Below are 18,579 nucleotides of genomic sequence, written 5' to 3' on the forward strand. Positions count from 1 at the left end.
TGCCCTAAAGATGTTTTCTGATTTTAGTAAAACATCATAGAAATTTTAGTCTGAGGAATCTTTCAAAATTAAAGCCATTTTCTTTTCTTTCTTTGGTTTGTTGTGATAATACCTAACTTTAAGTTGCATAGGGTACCAATTGTAGGAGGCAAATATTTTGGCAAATGTCCTTTTAACTTAAGCGTAACGTGATTAGCCTGTTACTAGGAAAATGATAAAGGGTAAGCTAAAATTAGGGAAGTTTGATATCAGCAGGTTAATCTTGGGTTAGATAAAGATGACTTAAATCAGTTATTTCTATGACCCTGAAACAAGTCAATAACTCAATTGTGACTAGTTCTCAGCCAGATCATTTACTTTTTGTGTTACTTACTTATTTTATGTAGTTTACTGTCATTATGATATTTCTTTTCTTTTCTTTTTTTTTTTTTTTTTAGCACACACGCAAGCATGTTTTATTTATTTATTTATTTTTCCATTTATTTTTATTAGTTGGAGGCTAATTACTTTACATCATTACAGTAGTTTTTGTCATACATTGAAATGAATTAGCCATGGATTTACATGTATTCCCCATCCCGGTCCCCCCTCCCACCTCCCTCTCCACCCGATCCCTCTGGGTCTTCCCAGTGCACCAGGCCTGAGCACTTGTCTCATGCACCCAACCTGGGCTGGTGATCTGTTTCACCCTAGATAATATACATGTTTCAGTGCTGTTCTCTTGAAACATCCCACCCTCGCCTTCTCCCAGAACAGACTTATGATATTTCATACTGTATGAGTGTAGGAAGAAAACATGTAGTTTAGCTCTAAAAGAAAATTTTAAAGCTTTCAGCCAAAATTAAAGGTCATAAAGCCATCTCAGATTTTGACTGTCTTTTCTCAGCATAACAATTACAAGTGTGGATGTTTCCAGATAAGGTTTTTTAAACTGAATGCAATCTCATAAAATGTTTGTCTAATAAGTTATGATAAGTGAGGAATATTGGTTCTTTCAACATATAGTATTTGTTTTTTTCATATTTTACATGAGACCAACTTTCGTTCATTGAGTTTGTGGTGTTCTGTACTCTAAAATAGTGTAAGAGCTTGGACTCCAGGGCCAGACTTTTGGTTCCGTTTCTGGCTGTATCACTTACAAGCTGCGTGTTCTTGGGTACATCCCCCATCTTCTTGTTCTTTCACTTCTTAGTCTATAAAATGCAGTAATCCTGCTGCTGCTGCTAAGTCTTCAGTCATGTCTGACTCTGTGTAACCCCATAGATGGAAGCCCACCAGGCTCCCCCGTCCCTGGGATTCTCCAGGCAAGAACACTGGAGTGGGTTGCCATTTCCTTCTCCAGTGCATGAAAGTGAAAAGTGAAAGGGAAATTGTTCAGTCATGTCTGACTGTTAGCAACCCCATGGACTGCAGCCCACCAGGCTCTTCCATTCATGGGATTTTCCAGGCAAGAGTACTGGAGTAAGGTGCCATTGCCTTCTCCAAAATGCAGTAATATTACAATAATACCCTCAATGTATATTAAATGGATTAATTTAGTGAAGGTGTTTAGAATAGCAGTGCATATATAATAATTATTTTTAGATGTCATTATCATGATTAATTGAATCAATAGCAGTTTTTCTGTATTTTGCCCACTTCTAACTAATGCATCCCCTCTCCCCCCGCCACCCTGCTTTAAAAATTTGGGTCAAATTATGTAGGACATTGTGCCATTATAAGGGGTTGACTTTTCCTGTACATGAAATATATGGGGAGTCTCCATCAGATTTGGAGCAAGGGAATGAAGTAATCTGATTTGGGTTTTTAAAGTCTCAATTTAATTGCTTTATTAAGCTCAGATTACAGAGGGATTAAGGGCAGTAATTGGGAGGCCAGTTAGGAGGCTGCAGCAGTTATCTAGCAAAGATAATGGTAACTTGGACCAAGGTGGTGGAGGTGCAGATGGTGAGACCTAGTCAGATACTATTTACATTTCAAACGTAAAAAGATCATTTTTATATGAGGTAGAAAAGACTATAGGAGAAATTACTTTTGGAGGGAGAATTTCAGAAGTTCAGTTTAGGACATGATAAAATTGAGATGTCTTCTAGATTTACGAGTATAAAATTTTCATGGGAAATGGATAAATGGATCTGGAGTGGAGGGGAAAGGTATAGAATAGAGGTACAAATTTGGGAATGATCAGTGTTTAAATAATATTTGTTTGAGTCTATGAAACTGAATTAGACTATGAAAGAGTTAAGTATTAATAGAGAAGTAATAAGTGGACAGAGCCTTGAGGCACTTCCATGCAGGTCAGAAAAATAAGGATGGACCAGTAAGTAAGAGGAGACTACTTAGTAGAGATGATGACTAATGAAATAAGAAGAAAACCCAGTGTACATCTTAAAAAGGAACAAAGAGGAATGTTTAACTATCAAATAATATTGACTGACCAGGAATAAGAGGACTGGGGCTGACTGAGATTTTAGAATGCAAAGGTTGTGGTGATTCTGACCAGAATCGTTTTAAAGTGGTGTAAGATGAAGATTTTAGAAAGAATTTTTGGAACGGATTCAGGAGACAACATAGGAGGAAGGAATTAGAATGAGACAACTAGAACAAGGGATTAGAATGAACAATTTTTTTTGAGGTTTTTTGTTTTCCTTTTGAGGGTATCTAGAGAGAAATTTGGGATACTTTTGACAGTATCTAGAGGGAAACGTGGGATTGGGAGGAGATTTTTGTTTGTTTTTGCCGAAATGGAATTCTAACATGTTTTTATACTTACGAGGATGAGTTACTAGAAGGGAAAATTAATGATGTAAGAAAGGAGAAAGTACCGTTGTTAAAGCAATGTCCTTAAGGTCAGAGCTTGTGGATGTAGTGTGCAAGTGAAGGATTTAACCTTAAGGAGAAGCGGAGACAATTCATTTATTGTAGTAGGAGAAAGGAGAGCTTTCCTGGTGGCTCAGTGGTAAAGAACCCTCCTGCCAATGCAGGAGACACAAGTTTTATGCCTGGGCTGGGAAGATCCCTGGAGTAGGAGATAGCAGCCCACTCCAGTGTTCTTGTCTGGTAAATCCCATGAGCAGGGGAACCAGGTGAGCTACAGTCCATGGGGTCACAAAAGAATCAGGCACAACCTAAAGACTAAACAACAATAGGAGGAAGGCCAGGATTCAGTGAAGGTGTGTGGGGGTTGGTGAGGGTGGTGGATAGTTAATAATGATGGGAACCACTGAAAGTTCTCTTTGTGATTGCTTCAATTTTTCCCAGCAGCATAGGATGCAGACTTATCTGGTAAAAGTGAGAATAATGGAAGGGAGTATTGAATATTTGAGAGGAGAGGAGATGATATGAAATAGTTATTTAGAGGGGTATGAATAAACTAGGGAAAAGAAGTAGGATTGCTAGGCAGTTACCTGGAGGGAAATGTGGGGTCAAGTGAGGGCTTTTTTCCCCCCCAGATGGGAGAAATCACAGCATTTTTCTTTTCCATTTATTTTTATTAGTTGGAGGCTAATTACTTTACATCAGAAATCACAGCATTTTTATATGCTGATAGGAATGAGTTAGAAGAGTGAAAAATTGGTGACACAGGAAAAGAAACTCTACATTCCGAACTGTTCTTGAGGTTGATAGCCATAAGTTGAAATGAGACCAGTCAACTTGTTTGGGTATGTTCCTCTTTCCATTGTCAGGTGTTCATGTGTTCATGAAGAGTGGCTGGAATTGGATTTAGCAGGAGTTGAAGTTTTCCCAGACATGTATGACAAAGGGATATAGAGAGGGCAAGGAAAATGTACTTGAAAGCATGATTATAATGATGGATCATGGATGCAAGGAGTGATGAAGGGACACTGGTGGGTATGACACAGTACAGAGGATGCAGCAAAGGACTGAAAGAATTAGCTGACTCATCACTACTCCTGAAAAGGATGGATACTGCCACCGCAGCTTGTAGAAACAAACCCAGCATGTCAGTACTGTCACTTTTGGATACAGAGAACAGTATTCATTGCTCATTAGAAAAATTTGTTTTCGGGATTCATCTTTACTTGATCAAAAGGATACTTTTCAGCCACTGTGAAGTATTTCTCTAAATAAATATTTGTTTTTTATTCTTATATATTTACAAAGTGTATCTGTTTTATTCTCTGTACTTATGGAAATTAGATGTTTTTGAAAGTAAGCTTCTATTGACTTCAGGGGGAAAACAGTGAATGTCTTTTAAGTCATAATAGAGACCACATAGCAAGTATTTAGCAGTGATGAGGTGTACTACTGATGTAGTCACTATTTCTTTTTTTAAAATCTTAGATTATTTTATTAACATATAGGTGACTGATAGAATGTTTGCATAGAAATTATTTTTTAATGGTTCTTTGTACTTTATCAGTAGAAATGTTGGATTTCTGACTTTCTGTACTGCCCAGCAAATTGACATAATTAAATAAAATGTTAATATTGAACATATCAGAATGTTTTGCTTAGTTTTTAAAAGTTTTCATATAGAACAGGAAACAGAATATTACCATTACTACCAGAAGCCCCTGTTGTGCCCCCTCATTTATTTTTTTCATTTTTTTAGTATTGAAAAAAAATTTAGACTTATGAAGAGGTGCAGGAAAAGTATTATTCACAGTTCACTCAGATTCACTAATGATTAACTTTTTGCCATATTTGCTTTATAATTTCTCAGAAATATTTTTTCCTGAACCATTTGAATGCTTATTATAGACATTATACCCTTTTCCCTTGACTGCTTCAATGTATATTCCTAAGAACAAAGACATTGTGTTCCATAATTACAGAGAATAGTTACCAAAGTCAGAACATCTAATAATGAATCAGTACTTTAATATATAACCAATAAATTTTGCTGATTACTATATTTCAATAATATCTTTCATGATAATTCTTTTCTTTCCTCCTGGATTTAGGGTTCAGTCTAATTCATTACAATTAATTCTTTTATCTCTATCTTTGATCTAGGACAGCATGAGCATTCTTTGGGGTTGTTGACATTAACTCTTAAAGAATTCTGTCTGGTTATTTTGTAAATCATCCTTTGATCTGGTTTTGTCTGATATTTCTGTATTATTAGGTTTAGTTTTTGCTTTTTGGACAGGGATATTACCTAAGTAATGCTGTGTTCTTCTCATTGAGTTAGCCTGTAGGTGCGTGATGTCAATTTGTCTCATTATTAGTGATGATAACTTAATTACTTAGTTGTTGTGGTGTACTTTGGGTTTCTACAAAGTTACTGTATAAATAAGTAATCTGTGAGACTGCATCAATATTCTTTTTGTCTTTGGACTTTTCCAAGAATTTTAATGTTCAGTTATGATTTTGATTTAATCAGTTATTACTTCAAAATAGTTATCGTCTGTTATTCCTCTTGCATTTTAGTTGGCATTCTACTTTAAAAATGAGTTTTCCCACCTCCCTCACTTATTTATTATTAGATGCAGTTTTTATTTTATATGCCTGAGAGAGTATGTGTGACATTAATATGGCTTATTAGTTTGTGTGGATACCACACACACACTGTAATTCTTACTGATTCTCAAATTATTTCAAATTTAGTCTGTGGGAGCTTTAAACCGGCTCCTATGACCTTTTGACGTGTCCCAACCATCTCTTTTTTTGATGACTTCTTTATTTTCTGGTACTCCTAGATGTTTTAGCCTTGTCTTATACTTTCCCGGCCCCTTCCATAGTAGCATCCATTTCTTGAGGGATCCTGATGCTTTTTTTTTTTTTTTTTAGTTGGAGGCTAATTACTTTACAGTATTGTAGTGGTTTTTGTCATACATTGACATGAATCAGCCTCCTGATGCTTTTTAGTTGGAAGCGGTAGTTAGAAACCACACTCTTGGCACTAATTATCTCATTGCTACTGAGGTGTTACAGTCCTTCTAGTCCTTTTCAGCACTCAGAGATAGGAAAAATTAAGCAGTTTTGATATGAAGTTGCCATATGTACATTATTTTTGTAAAATTTTAGTCACACAGTCATGTTTCATTTACTTCCAGTTTGAAACCACAGATTCTACTCCTCTTTCCTTATTTCGTATTGAATCTTCTTATTAATCATTTAAAAGATAATTTGATCCATTGTTTGGTGCTATTCAGTATTAGCATTTCTTCTCCACACTTATTTTTTTGTACATGTTCAGAACATTTAACATAGTTCCACAGGCAAGGCTATCTAAAAGTGTACTCAAATTACTCTTTGCCCAGTTTTTTTCATTTCTGTTAATAAAGTTTCAGTTCATATAGTTTTTGTGTTTATTCTTCCTGTTTTTTAATATAAATAAGCAGATGTGTAAATATAAATATTTTTCCTATTGCTTTAAAAGGGTATTAAAGGATTGGCAGGAGTGAAGTAGTTAAACACACAAGATAAAATTAACTTTCTTTAGAATTTTACTTTGAACAACTTCAATTATTTTCAAACACCCTGGGTGCATTTCACTATCTGAAATAAAATCTACCTGTCTGAGTCAGTCTTTGTTGTTGTTCAGCCACTCAGTTGTGTCTGGCACTTTGCAACCCCATGAACTGCAGTGCACCAGACTTTCCTGTCCTTCATTATCTCCTGGCGTTTGCTCAAATTCATGTCCATCAGGTCAGTGATGCCATCCAGCCATCTCATCCTCTGTCATCACCTTCTCCTCCTGCCCTCAAATCTTTCCTAGCATCAGAGTCTTTCCCAATGAGTCAGCTTTTTGCATCAGGTGGCCAGAGCATTGGAGCTTCAGCATCAGTCCTTCCAATGAATACTCAGGACTGATTTCCTTTAGGATTGATTGGTTTGCAGTCCAAGGAACTCTCAAAAAGTCTTCCCAGCACCATAATTTCAAAGTATCAACTCTTTGGCACTTAACTTTCTTTATAGTCTAACTCTTACATCTGTACATGACTACTGGAAAAACCAAAGCTTTGACTATACAGACCTATGTTGGCAAAGTGATGTCTCTGCTTTTTAATACAGTTTCTAGGTTTTTCATAGCTTTCCTTCCAAGGAGCAAGTGTCTTTTAATTTCATGGCTGCAGTCACCATCTGCAATGATTCTGGAGCCCAGGAAAATAAAATCTATCACTCTTTCCACTTTTTCCCCTTCTATTTGCCATGAAGTGATGACACCAGATGCCCTGATCTTAGTTTTTTGAATGTTGAATTTTAAGCTAGCTTTCACTCTTTTACCCTCATCAAGAGGCTCTTTAGTTCCTCTTTGCTTTCTGCCATTAGGATGGTATCTTATGGTAACTGCACGGCTGCGGTTGTTGATATTTCTCCCAACAATCTTGATTTCAGCTGGTGATTCATCCAGCCCAGCATTTTGCATGATGTGCTCTGCATGGAGCAGGGTGACAACATACAGCATTGAGGTACTCGTTTCCCAATTTTGAACTAGTCCGTTCTTCCATGTCCAGTTCAAACTGTTGCTTCTTGTCCTGCATAGAGCTTCCTCAGGGGACAGGTAAGGTGGTCTGGAATTCCCTTCTCTTTTAGAATCTTCCACAGTTTGTTGTGATCCACCCAGTCAGAGGCTGTAGTGTAGTCAGTGAAGCAGAAGTAGATTTTTTTTTGGAATTCCCTTGCTTTCCCTATGATCCAACAGTTGTTGGCAATTTGGCCTCTGGTACCTCTGTCTTTTTTAAACATAGCTTGTACTTCTGGAAGTTCTCTGTTCTTGTACTGCTGAAGCCTAGCTTGGAAGGATTTTGCACATTACCTTGCTAGCATATGAAATGAGTGCAGTTGTTTGAACATTCTTTGGCATTGCCCTTCTTTGGAAGTGGAATGAAAATTGACCTTTTCAGTCTTTAGGACCTGTATAAAATTGGACACCCCTGAATCTTTTCCATCTTTATTTCCAACTACGGTGTGTAAACCCGCCTTTCTTTTAGGTGGGTCTACCAGGTGTCTTTGGAAATATTATCTCCCTATTGTTTCTATGCTTATTTCTCATATCCATTCTTCATAGAATTTTGGTTTGTGTTGAAAATCTTAAATTTACAAAGCGTACAACCTTGGATGGATATTGTAAACTCTTGAGTCTGCAAAACGGGAGTAATAATTTCTAGACTAAGGGATGTAAGTGAGAAGCAAGTATGTTAGGGTATAAAAGTACATTGCAAACACTCATCAGTCTAAGCAATTATACTTTGCTTGACTAGTAATGCAAACTAAGAACCTTCCTAATTTATCATTTGAAGTTTTAAACAAGGTGATAGTATATGGAAGTGTATTTTGTGTGTCTTTATTGTTAAAGAATTTAAAGCTTTTCTCCTGGGCAACTTGATGCTATATATTAGTGTGCTTTTAATTACTTTCACTTACAGACTTAAATATATAAATTATGATCAGATGTTTTTGTCACAGCACCTAAAAGAAAAGTAAAGGGAGGAACCATGTCTTCTTCAATTTCTTTTCCTTGGGGGTCTCCATTATATATTCCCTGTGAGTATGAATTTTCTAGTCAACTTGCTTTGATAAAATTTCTTAAGAGAAAATAAACTTACTCATTCTCAAAAGGGTATTTATTGAAAAGTCAAAAATATTCTTGACTTTTCAGTAAATATCCAAATGATCATTGACGCAGACCAAAATATATTATTTATAGTCTTAGAATAGTTTCAAGTTGCATATATTATTTTAATAGGTTATAGAATGACAGTTTGCATATATGACTATTATTTTAAAGGTACCCTCATTGATATTTTTGCAGATGTGTTATATTGATCTTAGTTTTAAAATTAATATATTTTTTATTTTGTCTGCTCTGGATCTTTGTTACTGTGTGAGGCTTGTTTCTAGTTGTGGGTAGCAGGGGTTAATCTCTAGTTGTAGTGTTCGAGCTTCTCATTGTGTTGGCGTCTCCTGTGGAGTATGGGCTCTAAAGCAAGCAGGTTTCAGTAGTTGTGGCTCGTGTGGTTAGTTGCCCCAGAGCATGTGGAATCTTCCTGGACCAGGGATCGAACCCGTGTCCCCTGCATTGGCAGGTAGATTCTTAACCATGGGACTACCAGGGAGTTTAGTTTTAAAGTTGCAATTCTCCTTGAAGAACAAATAGAAAACTTTAAGAGTTGTTTTGAATAAAGAAAAGTTAGATGTGACTGGTGTGGAGTGGTGTTTGAGTCTTCACTTTTAATATTTCTGTGGAGCTCAAAGTTTAATAGCAGTGTTACTAATATAATTTCTAATTAATAACTAACTTTGTTGTTATAGTGTATAAATAAACACTTGGATTTATATTTAACCTGGCCAGCAACATGAACAGCCTATTTACTGATCCCCAAAGGGCCAGACAATAGAGCATTTGTTTTCGTCATTCTACTATCGATAATGAATCAGTAGCCGTATTTGTAGAAAGAGAATGACTACTTTCTTAAATTTACAGCAGTTTCATGACATGGACATTGGATTTGGATATTATATTTGGGTTTGCACTTATGTTAATTTAGGATAGTTTTCTTAAATGTCTAGGCTTCTGTTTCCATGATTGTAAAATGATGGAGCTGGACTACTTTATCTGAAAAAGCCCTTCTAATCCTGAAATTCTTTATTTTCTGACTAGTCCCTGGTTTACATGGAAGAGGAGATTTGAGAAATTAGGGAATTTGCCCAGATTCATGGCTAAGTTAGAGGCAGAGCCAGGGCAAGGATCCCTGTTCTTTTCACCTTCAAATGCTGCCAGTCAGGCAAGTTGACTTTCATAAGCAAAGCCACAGAGATACTTAAAATCATTGATTTTAATGTAACTTTAAACTTTGTATTTGTTGCTTTTACTGCTACTATTTTAGCATCTGAAGTTTCTTTTATATAGATCATTTGACTTACAATTTTTAACTTAGTTTTTCTTTTGATGTAAGCTTATTTCTTGAAATAAATTGGCCAGTTTTAAGGAAGATGCTAGTTCTTTAATCTGAAAATGATACATCTCAGTACTTAGACTATGTAACTCCCCCCACACTTTGCCTTCTCCCCCCCCAAAAAAGATGGTTTCAGTAACTTAGAAAACTCCTATTCTGATTTTGTGATTAGTGTCAGGGGGTAGTTACTAGGAATTTCTGCACTGTATTTTCAGTGTGTATTTCATGCTTTTGAAAATTAAAAGTAAAAACTGTAAATGAAAGCTGCACACAGTTTCTTAGAGCAGAAGATAGAAAATGAGATTCCAGCTCTTAAGATGAATGTAGCTGAGAAATGGGAGGTTAGTTCTGAAGCATTCCTTAAGTCTATGTAAGAACAATTGTACGATGGTTGAAATCCTTTTCATAAATTACTGTATTTGGAGACACAGACTTTTCTCACCATGTTACTGTTAATTTATATAGTACCGTGTTTTGTTTTGTTTTAACTCTTGAAGCTCACTGTAAAGAATAATAGTCTAGTATTGAGTCTACTTTGTTTTGTTCATTCAGATTTGTTACTCTTGTAAAGCCAGTTAGTGAGAGGAATGAAGTAGAATGAACACAGAAAATTAGAATTGGCATTACAGATGATTTCTACAATCTTATCACAGTGTTCAGTTTATTTCTGTATTTTGTTTCCATTTTAAATTTTAAACTGTGCTCCTGTTTATTAGTTGCAAATTCTACATTGTTTTATTAAGCTTTTTGCCAACATCGTAATACTTTTAAACTAATTCAAACTCTTGAAAGACGAATAATAAAAATTCCATTACAGTGTAGAATTACTAAAATATTTAAACCTGCCTGGGTTTCTTATAATAGACAAACATAAGACTTTTGAAGTGGATGTTAAATGAGCATTAAATCTAAGATTGACTTCCTCATTTGTTCTTGCACTGCTTACTGTTCTGTCTTAATTTGTATACTGAAAAAAATGAGATTTGTATACTGAGAAAAATGTACCTGTTCTTCAAAGCATTTGAGCACTCTGAATGCATGTTGCTATATTGTGTGGCTTGTAAGATTTTATGTGATTGTACATATGAAGGTCTTTATTTTTTTAAATTACCTGTAGAAGCATGTCTTTTCCTATCAGTGATACATTTAAAAAATGCAGCTGAGCTTAAAATATGGTAATTTCTACCAAAAGTGGATCCTGCTTTTCCTGTTGCAAATAGATTGGTTGATAGTATATTTGGAATCCAGCGCATAATATTTATCCCACTCTTGTTCTTCCGTCATCTAAAATGTCCTCCCTTCCCATCTGATATGACTAAATCCATTCTACATGTCTTTTAAGGCTCTTTTTCCTATGTAGCTTAAAAAAATGTAATATCAGTTTTCATGCAGAATTGTTACAGCCATCTATTCAGATGTATGACCTGAGTTAGATAATCATACCACCAAGTACATCTGTCTTTAATTTGGCAATATGAAATAGTCACATAGTGTTTTCCTAGAGATTTCACTCTTGAAATATCTCCTGCTTCGTTCTTATTAGAACCTCTGTAGTGAGAAAACCACATTCATAGATTTCTGCAAGGATATGTGTTTCATTCCTTTTGGTTTTTTTTAGACAAGAGGTTCTCAACTTTCTTTGAAGCAGTAAGCCCTTTGAAAATTTGCTGCAAACTGTGGACTTTTGCCTAGAAAATACATGTATTTTTATGTACATATTTAGGCTCAGGGACTTCTTGATTTCTCTGTATCCCATGCATGCTAGTTAAAAACTCTTGCTCAGAAGTACAGTTGAATCCTTAGAGTAAGCCTGACCATCAAGAGGGCAGTGTTCTCGAACCACATTGTTTGCTCCCTGATTAAATTGCTTTTACTGACTCGTACATTGTTATGCTTCACCCAGTATGGAGGAAACTTGAGAAAAGGGATGTGAAATTCACTTCCATTTTGGCTATAGTAATATTGGAAATTTTGTCACTATTTCAGTGTTTTTCAAAGCATGAAATTGCCATCCATTAGTGGGGTATGAGATCAGTTTGGTGGTCTGAACCACCAAATATTAATTCGTTTTAGTTTTTTTCCCCTGTATTATATGTAAATATTAATAAAGGCATATTTGATTTTCCTTTATAGTGTGTGTTAGTACTGTTTTATGAAACTGCTGTTTTTGTTTTTTATATAATGTATGTGCTGGATTTCTGTGTAAAATATATTTGCTAAATAACTGTTTTGTGGTTTAAAAGCTAAACAACTACTTAAAAAAAAAAACTTAAGATGTAATCAAAGGAGAAACTTTTTGTCTTTTTACTCCTGTCTATAAAATGAGAGAGGTAAAGTACTACCTCATAGGATTGTTATGAGATGTAAATATATGTAAAGTGCTTAGAACAGTGCTTTCCTAGCACTGTATGTAGATGTTCAGTAAATGCTAGCTATCATAATTACCAAGAAAAGTAATCTTCAGAGCTAGTGTTTTGTTTTTATCTTAAATGCACACTAGAGACTTGTTATTAAGAATGTCCTTTATTTTGACTGTTAAAAAATAAACTGAGAGATAAATTTGTGGACAAAGATTAATAACTAACCTTTTGTCTATCTTCTCTTGGTCCCGAGTTCATTACTTTAGATTTTCTGTTGTATCTATGTAAGCAGCTCTCATAGCCCTTCTGGAACATCAGAGTTATCAAAATATGGCATTTTAATTTGATTCCATTAAAATTTCAGAGTTGTTTTCATATTCACCTGTGTTAGGAGGAGAGGTGGAGGTTCTTGTGAATATTTACTGCCTGCATTAAACTAGATTGATGAAACCATCTACCATGGTTAGTTACTGTCTTTTCACTTTTTACTGTGTGATTGAGTCTAATATAGAGAAGAGAATCTTGATAACTACATTAACTGCTGTCTGCCTTACTGAACAAGTTTTTAAGTCCAATTAAATCTATAATTTGTAGAAATCCAAGTTATATCTGCATGGTGAAGCTCTACTAAATCTTTTTCTATACACTGAAATAGAAAGTGGTGCATCAGAAACTTTAATAATAATATGGTTCAATATTGTTCTCCATAATGTGGCATCAGAATGATACTTAATTATTCTATATTAATATTAATTATTATCAAAGTAAATGTTACTGTGATACATATGTATCTGTTCTAAAATAACAAAATTTCTCATCAATTTCTAATTCCTAACAAAATTTTTGATTAAGTTAAATCAATTTGTGTGGTAAAAGTGCTTGGGCAAGGAGATGTTACCATTATGGAAATATAAGGAATTGCAATTTTTTAGACTCCCTCTAGCCATGTATGTTTGTTAAGACTACCTTCTCATTTGTATGTTTTTAGAAACATAGTATTTGCCATTTTGAATCTTTAGTGATAGCCAGCTAAGTCACTGTAGTCATGTCTGACTCTTTGCAACCATATGGACCATATCCCACCAGGTTCTGTTCATGGGATTCTCCAGGCAAAAATACTGGAGTGGCTGCCATGCCTTCTTCCGCGGGATCTTGCCCACCAAAGGATCAAACCCTTGTCTCCTGCAGCTCCTGTATTGCATGCAGGCGGATTCTTTACCTCTGAGCCACTGGGGAAGCCCTTTTAGTGATAGAGTAATCCATTTAAAGCTGAAAAAGATAATCAGGCTTCTCTAACTACACTGGAGATCAAATTTTGTTAAATGAGTACTCCCATGTGGCCCTGAATTTTTGAAAGCACAAATGCTTAGAAGTTCATGGTCAAAGTTACAGAATCTTTCCCTTTTGTTACTTTAACAATTCGGAGGATTTGTAATGCAGGTTACAAACCCAAACAACTTTGTGAGAATTTATTCTTGACAGGAATAAATTTTAAAAGATTGGAGTGGGGAGAATCCGGTGATTGAGAACAGAAGAGAATGGAAGAGAAACAGTAGAAATAAGGACTTTTACAATGAAGTCTAGGTACAATAAATGGTGAGAGAAGTCCAGACCTCAGAATATATACCTTTATCTGCTAAGATGTTAAAATCTGAGATATGTTTTTATGTGGGAGAACGGATGACATGTGCATTTCATGTGAAATTATAGTGGTCATAGCTTTATAAGTATTATAAGTTTTAGGGGAAAATTACAGCAGTATTCTGTCAGAAGTATATGAATTTTTCCTAATCCGTGCATGTTAGGATAGTTTCCTAGCTATACTAAAGGATACCAGTGAAGGAAAATCACTTTTGATCTTTGAGATCATGAGGAAACTTGGGGAGGTCAGTGACCCAGGCATAAAATGAGTAAGGCTTGAACATTTAATAAAATATATTAATAGAAATCTTATATGGGCAGGATCAGTAGTTGAAGACATTTCAAATGACATTATTGGCTTTTTATAGGGCTCTCTTTTTCTGAGCATAAAATTATTTATTGGTCATTTCAAGGCTTACTTGAGACATATTTCCACCAATTCTTGCTTTCCAAAAGTCCTAAATTTTTCAAGGGCTCCTGTATCTCGCTGGAAGGCAGCATGGCTCAAGGGAAGGAATCTGAGGCTTTGAAATCAGAAAGACTCAGATGTGTAAATTAGTTTTGCCATTTAGTTATTCCTGAGATCAGTGACATCACTCTAGCTCTAGCTTTATCATCTCTGACTGGTATATGTTAAATTTTCTTTAAGGGTTATTGTGAGGTTTAGGTATAGAATGTAATTGCTCAACAAATAGTAGCTGCTGTTTCTAGTCATTTTAAGGAACCTAACTTGATGACTGTGGAAGGATTTATGGTATTTTGATTATTCTAAAATTTTAAAAGCACAGTTGTTCAGAACTGAAGTACAGATAGAGAAATTAATCTAATTTGCATCAATTTTTCATTGCCAATGCCTACAAGTGACTTTTGTATTTTATTAACCATATGCATTTTTATATAGTCCTTAATTACATGCATAAATGGCTTTTAATGTTGTTTTATTTTTGTTAGTTGTTAGATTTTCCTATTAAATTTGCAGCATTATTTTGTGATAGACTGTTTTTCCATCTACTCACAAACTTTAATGATTGTAAATACAGTTGGAGGTGGGTCTGGTATTTAAATATTTGAAGCTTTGTTTCTAATGGCAATGCAGAACTGGTTCCCTTTTTATTCTTTTCTAATGCTCAGAATAAATTACTAAGAAAAATATTCTTTATGTCTCAAAATGAGCATTATATACTTTCAGGCCCTTTTGAAGAATTTTTTAATCTGTAATATAACTGTGATATGTGTTACAATTATAGTGGCCAATAAATTTTATTTCCATTTGTTTAGTATTTGCTACCTGTTTCAATTCCACAAAGGTAAATTCAGTTGGAGACTACTAAAAAATAATAAACTTTAAAGAAAACCTTCAAAAATACTTTAAAATAAGCATTACGATCATTGTTGGATGTGCTAGTCTTAGCTCATTAATAAAACTTTTTACCTGAATGAAGTTTTTTCCAAAGTGTGTTGTGATAGTTTTATTTTAAATTACATTGCAAAGGGTTTGGGGCTTTATTTCTCACCTAATGTGTATACTATTGTCCAAACATCTAGTTAGGTGAAACTGAAATGATTCAATTTTTACATTACAGGAGATTACCTGGGGCAATTGATGTTATTGGTCAGACTATAACTATCAGCCGAGTAGAAGGAAGGCGACGAGCAAATGAAAACAGCAATATACAGGTTTAGTATTTTATGAATTATTATTTTTAAATGAAAGATTATATCTGTGTTCTAGTTTAATTTATTTAGTCATAGCACTCTTCTGTGTGTTAGGTACTTTTTCGGTGCTTTTAATACAAAGGGGATTTAAAATGTGAATCAATCATTGCAACATAATCACTATGTTATTACAAAAACTGCTCTATTTAAAATGTATAACCTTTGGATATTTTTCAGTAAAATTTCTTTTTCCTTGCTATGAGCGTGATGTATTGGACTAAAAAAGGAAGATATGGGAAAAGTTTAAAGAAGAAGATAAAATCATCCATAGTTCTGTCATCTAAAGATAACTACTCTTAACGTTTTGATAGATCTTTTCCTCATTACTAAGTAAGATTGGGACAGATACAACTACGATTATATTTTTGTGTATCCATTTTTTCCCATTTAAAATTATCATTTGCATTTTTCCATATTCTTAACAATTTGATGTAAAAATCTCCTCTTGATAGATTTATTCTATGGCTGTACCGTAATTTATTTAATGTGACATTTCTGAGAGAAATAGATCTCGTGCTTTTCAGTTAAAAGGATGAAAGGAGATGAGTTATTAGTAGCTTGGATAACTCAAATTTGAACTTGAGTAACTTAAGATTTTCAGCTGTTAATTGACCACACTTTTTCATTATTAATTTTCTTTCTCTGAGTACTTTAAAAAATATCCAGAGTGTTTTGATTCTTATTACCTTTAGTAAATTAATCCTATGAATGTTCTTTTTAGCACCTTTAAAGGTAAATTATTCCTAAACTGGAAGACAGTCCTCTGCTTTTTTCCCACCACCATTAAAAGGCCATGCTTATTCTTAAAATAACTCTGCTTTCTACTTTTAAAAATAGCTTTTCAACATAAGCCTTATGAAAATTACTGTACTTAAATGTAGGAAAAGTTAATGAAAGGAAGGACTATATGTTTAAATGATACGCTTTAGCCAGCAAGGATTTGAAAAGTATAAATATATAACATTATGTTGCCTGCTTTTTTTTGTTTTTTCCAAACACATTTGCACATTAGAATCCATCAGGGATCTTGTAAAAAATTCATATTTCTAGGTGCCACTCTCCTGTAGGTTTGATGCTTGTCCCTTACCTATTCACAAAGATTGGTATTTTGTAAATACTTCTGCTTACTGAGTATAAACCCTTGTTCTTAAAGTTACACGGCTCAGATGAAGAAGCTTTTTTATATATCCAGTTGCCTATTACCCTATTTGATGCATGCCTTACAGCCTCTTACTTTGCAACCTGATGATGACAGGCTTTGGTATAATGCATATCTGGTTCCACTGCCATCTTAGTTTCTTAATTCTGATATCTGTGACTAATGATTATATTGTCTTAATTTGAATACTTTAACTTTGGTTGAATAACAAAGATAATACTCATTACATTTCATTTGTGAAATACTTGTCTTGTTTACAACATTATTAAATCTCTTAATTATTCCATAAAAATTTTACTTGTAATGATTCATTTTTTCCCTAGGCTTTGACTATGAACATTTTTAAAAGTGTGTTTTGAATGTATACTCACATACATGTAATGTTCACACATACCCCATGCATAGAAAAATTAGTCCTACTTCTCCAAAATATGTGTATGTGAATAAAACTTATTTCTTAGATTAAATGAGATTCATTTAGTGAGTTTACTCTTAGATAAGAATATTTATTCACCTTTTTACTTAACTGTGCTTTGATTTTAGGTCCTTTCTGAAAGATCTGCTACTGAAGTAGACAACAATTTTAGCAAACCACCTCCATTTTTCCCTCCAGGAGCTCCTCCAACTCACCTTCCACCTCCTCCATTTCTTCCACCTCCTCCAACTGTCAGCACTGCTCCACCTCTGATTCCACCACCAGGTAAATAGTAAATAAGACATTTGATTCTGAAAGAAAAATAGTCTGTGAGTGTTTTTAAATTTTGAACTTAACAATTAAAGTATATGTTTGAAAACAGAATCTTCACTGCATTACATTAAAAGTAATAGAACAAGAAAAATATGCTCAATCTTCAATAGATTCACACTGAAACAGATGTATATGTGTCTTAACAATTTCAGCAAAGCAGAGAGGCAGTGTACTAAAATAGAGACTAGTGGACTAAAACTGTGTTCCAAAAATATAGTGATTCCCCTAAATTAAAGTTGCTAATTGTGTATGTATAAACTCACAGTGAGTCGTGTTACCTTGTTTTGGGAAAAAAAAAAAAAATTAAAGATACTTTTAGAATTGCATAGGTTAAAAAAAATTATGTCCTATGAAGAGAATGAAATGAAAATCTCAAGTCTAGTTGTCATCGTTCTTTGTATACTGGTTTCCTTTTCAGAGACTGTTTCTGAGTGCCAGGGGCCTATTAAACATGACAGAAAATTAATGTCAGTTTTTATCATATTCTTAGCCACTTTGGTTATTTATTAAAAGCTAGATCAATGGTAATAGAAAAAAATTCACAAATAATTCCCTAATTATATACTTTCAACTTTTCTCTGATAGCCTTCGTTATTTTATTCACAATAGGCTTTTAATATTTATATCCCTTAGCCGGTTTACTAACCAGATTGAGATAATTATTTTCTTCCTGGGGAGAGCGCCAGTAATAAGTGCTCAAAATTAGCTGCTGGTCCTAACCAGAACTACATGTGCCACATATGTAAAAATTTGCTTTTTATTAATAAAATCAGTTTATACTAGAGAGCCACTTTCACTCACTCAGTTTGCATTTGCCAGAGAGTTGTCTTTAAGAGGTGGCAGTTCTGATTAGAGTACAGAGGCGTTTAAGGGATCTGAATAATCCTTCGTAATATTCATCCTTTTCCTCTAAAATTCAGCTACTGCATCAGCCCCACAACCACAGCACCTTTGATTTCCTTCTGAGACTCTGCTTTCCAAAAAGGATAAGAAAATTATGAAACTTGACTATGGCTTTAGGGAATCTGTTGTCTCAAAAATAGTAGAAAGAGATTAGATAGGTTCGAGTTGCTTACTCCAGACTGC

At 34.4% G+C, this 18,579-nt stretch overlaps 1 protein-coding gene across 16 annotated transcripts in view; it reads left to right on the forward strand.

Annotated features, from left to right (window-relative positions):
* Positions 1 to 18,579, forward strand: part of FIP1L1 (factor interacting with PAPOLA and CPSF1) — a 65,607-nt gene that overhangs the window by 20,031 nt on the left and 26,997 nt on the right. For all 16 annotated transcript variants that reach the window (XM_070458051.1, XM_070458053.1, XM_020911320.2 and 13 more), the window contains 2 exons: positions 15,454 to 15,547; positions 17,289 to 17,445. In XM_070458051.1, coding sequence (XP_070314152.1) covers positions 15,454 to 15,547; positions 17,289 to 17,445 — 251 coding nt within the window. The remainder of the gene's footprint in view (positions 1 to 15,453; positions 15,548 to 17,288; positions 17,446 to 18,579) is intronic.

Source organism: Odocoileus virginianus, chromosome 29 (genome assembly GCF_023699985.2).
Source record: "Odocoileus virginianus isolate 20LAN1187 ecotype Illinois chromosome 29, Ovbor_1.2, whole genome shotgun sequence".
Classification (NCBI taxonomy): domain Eukaryota; kingdom Metazoa; phylum Chordata; class Mammalia; order Artiodactyla; family Cervidae; genus Odocoileus; species Odocoileus virginianus.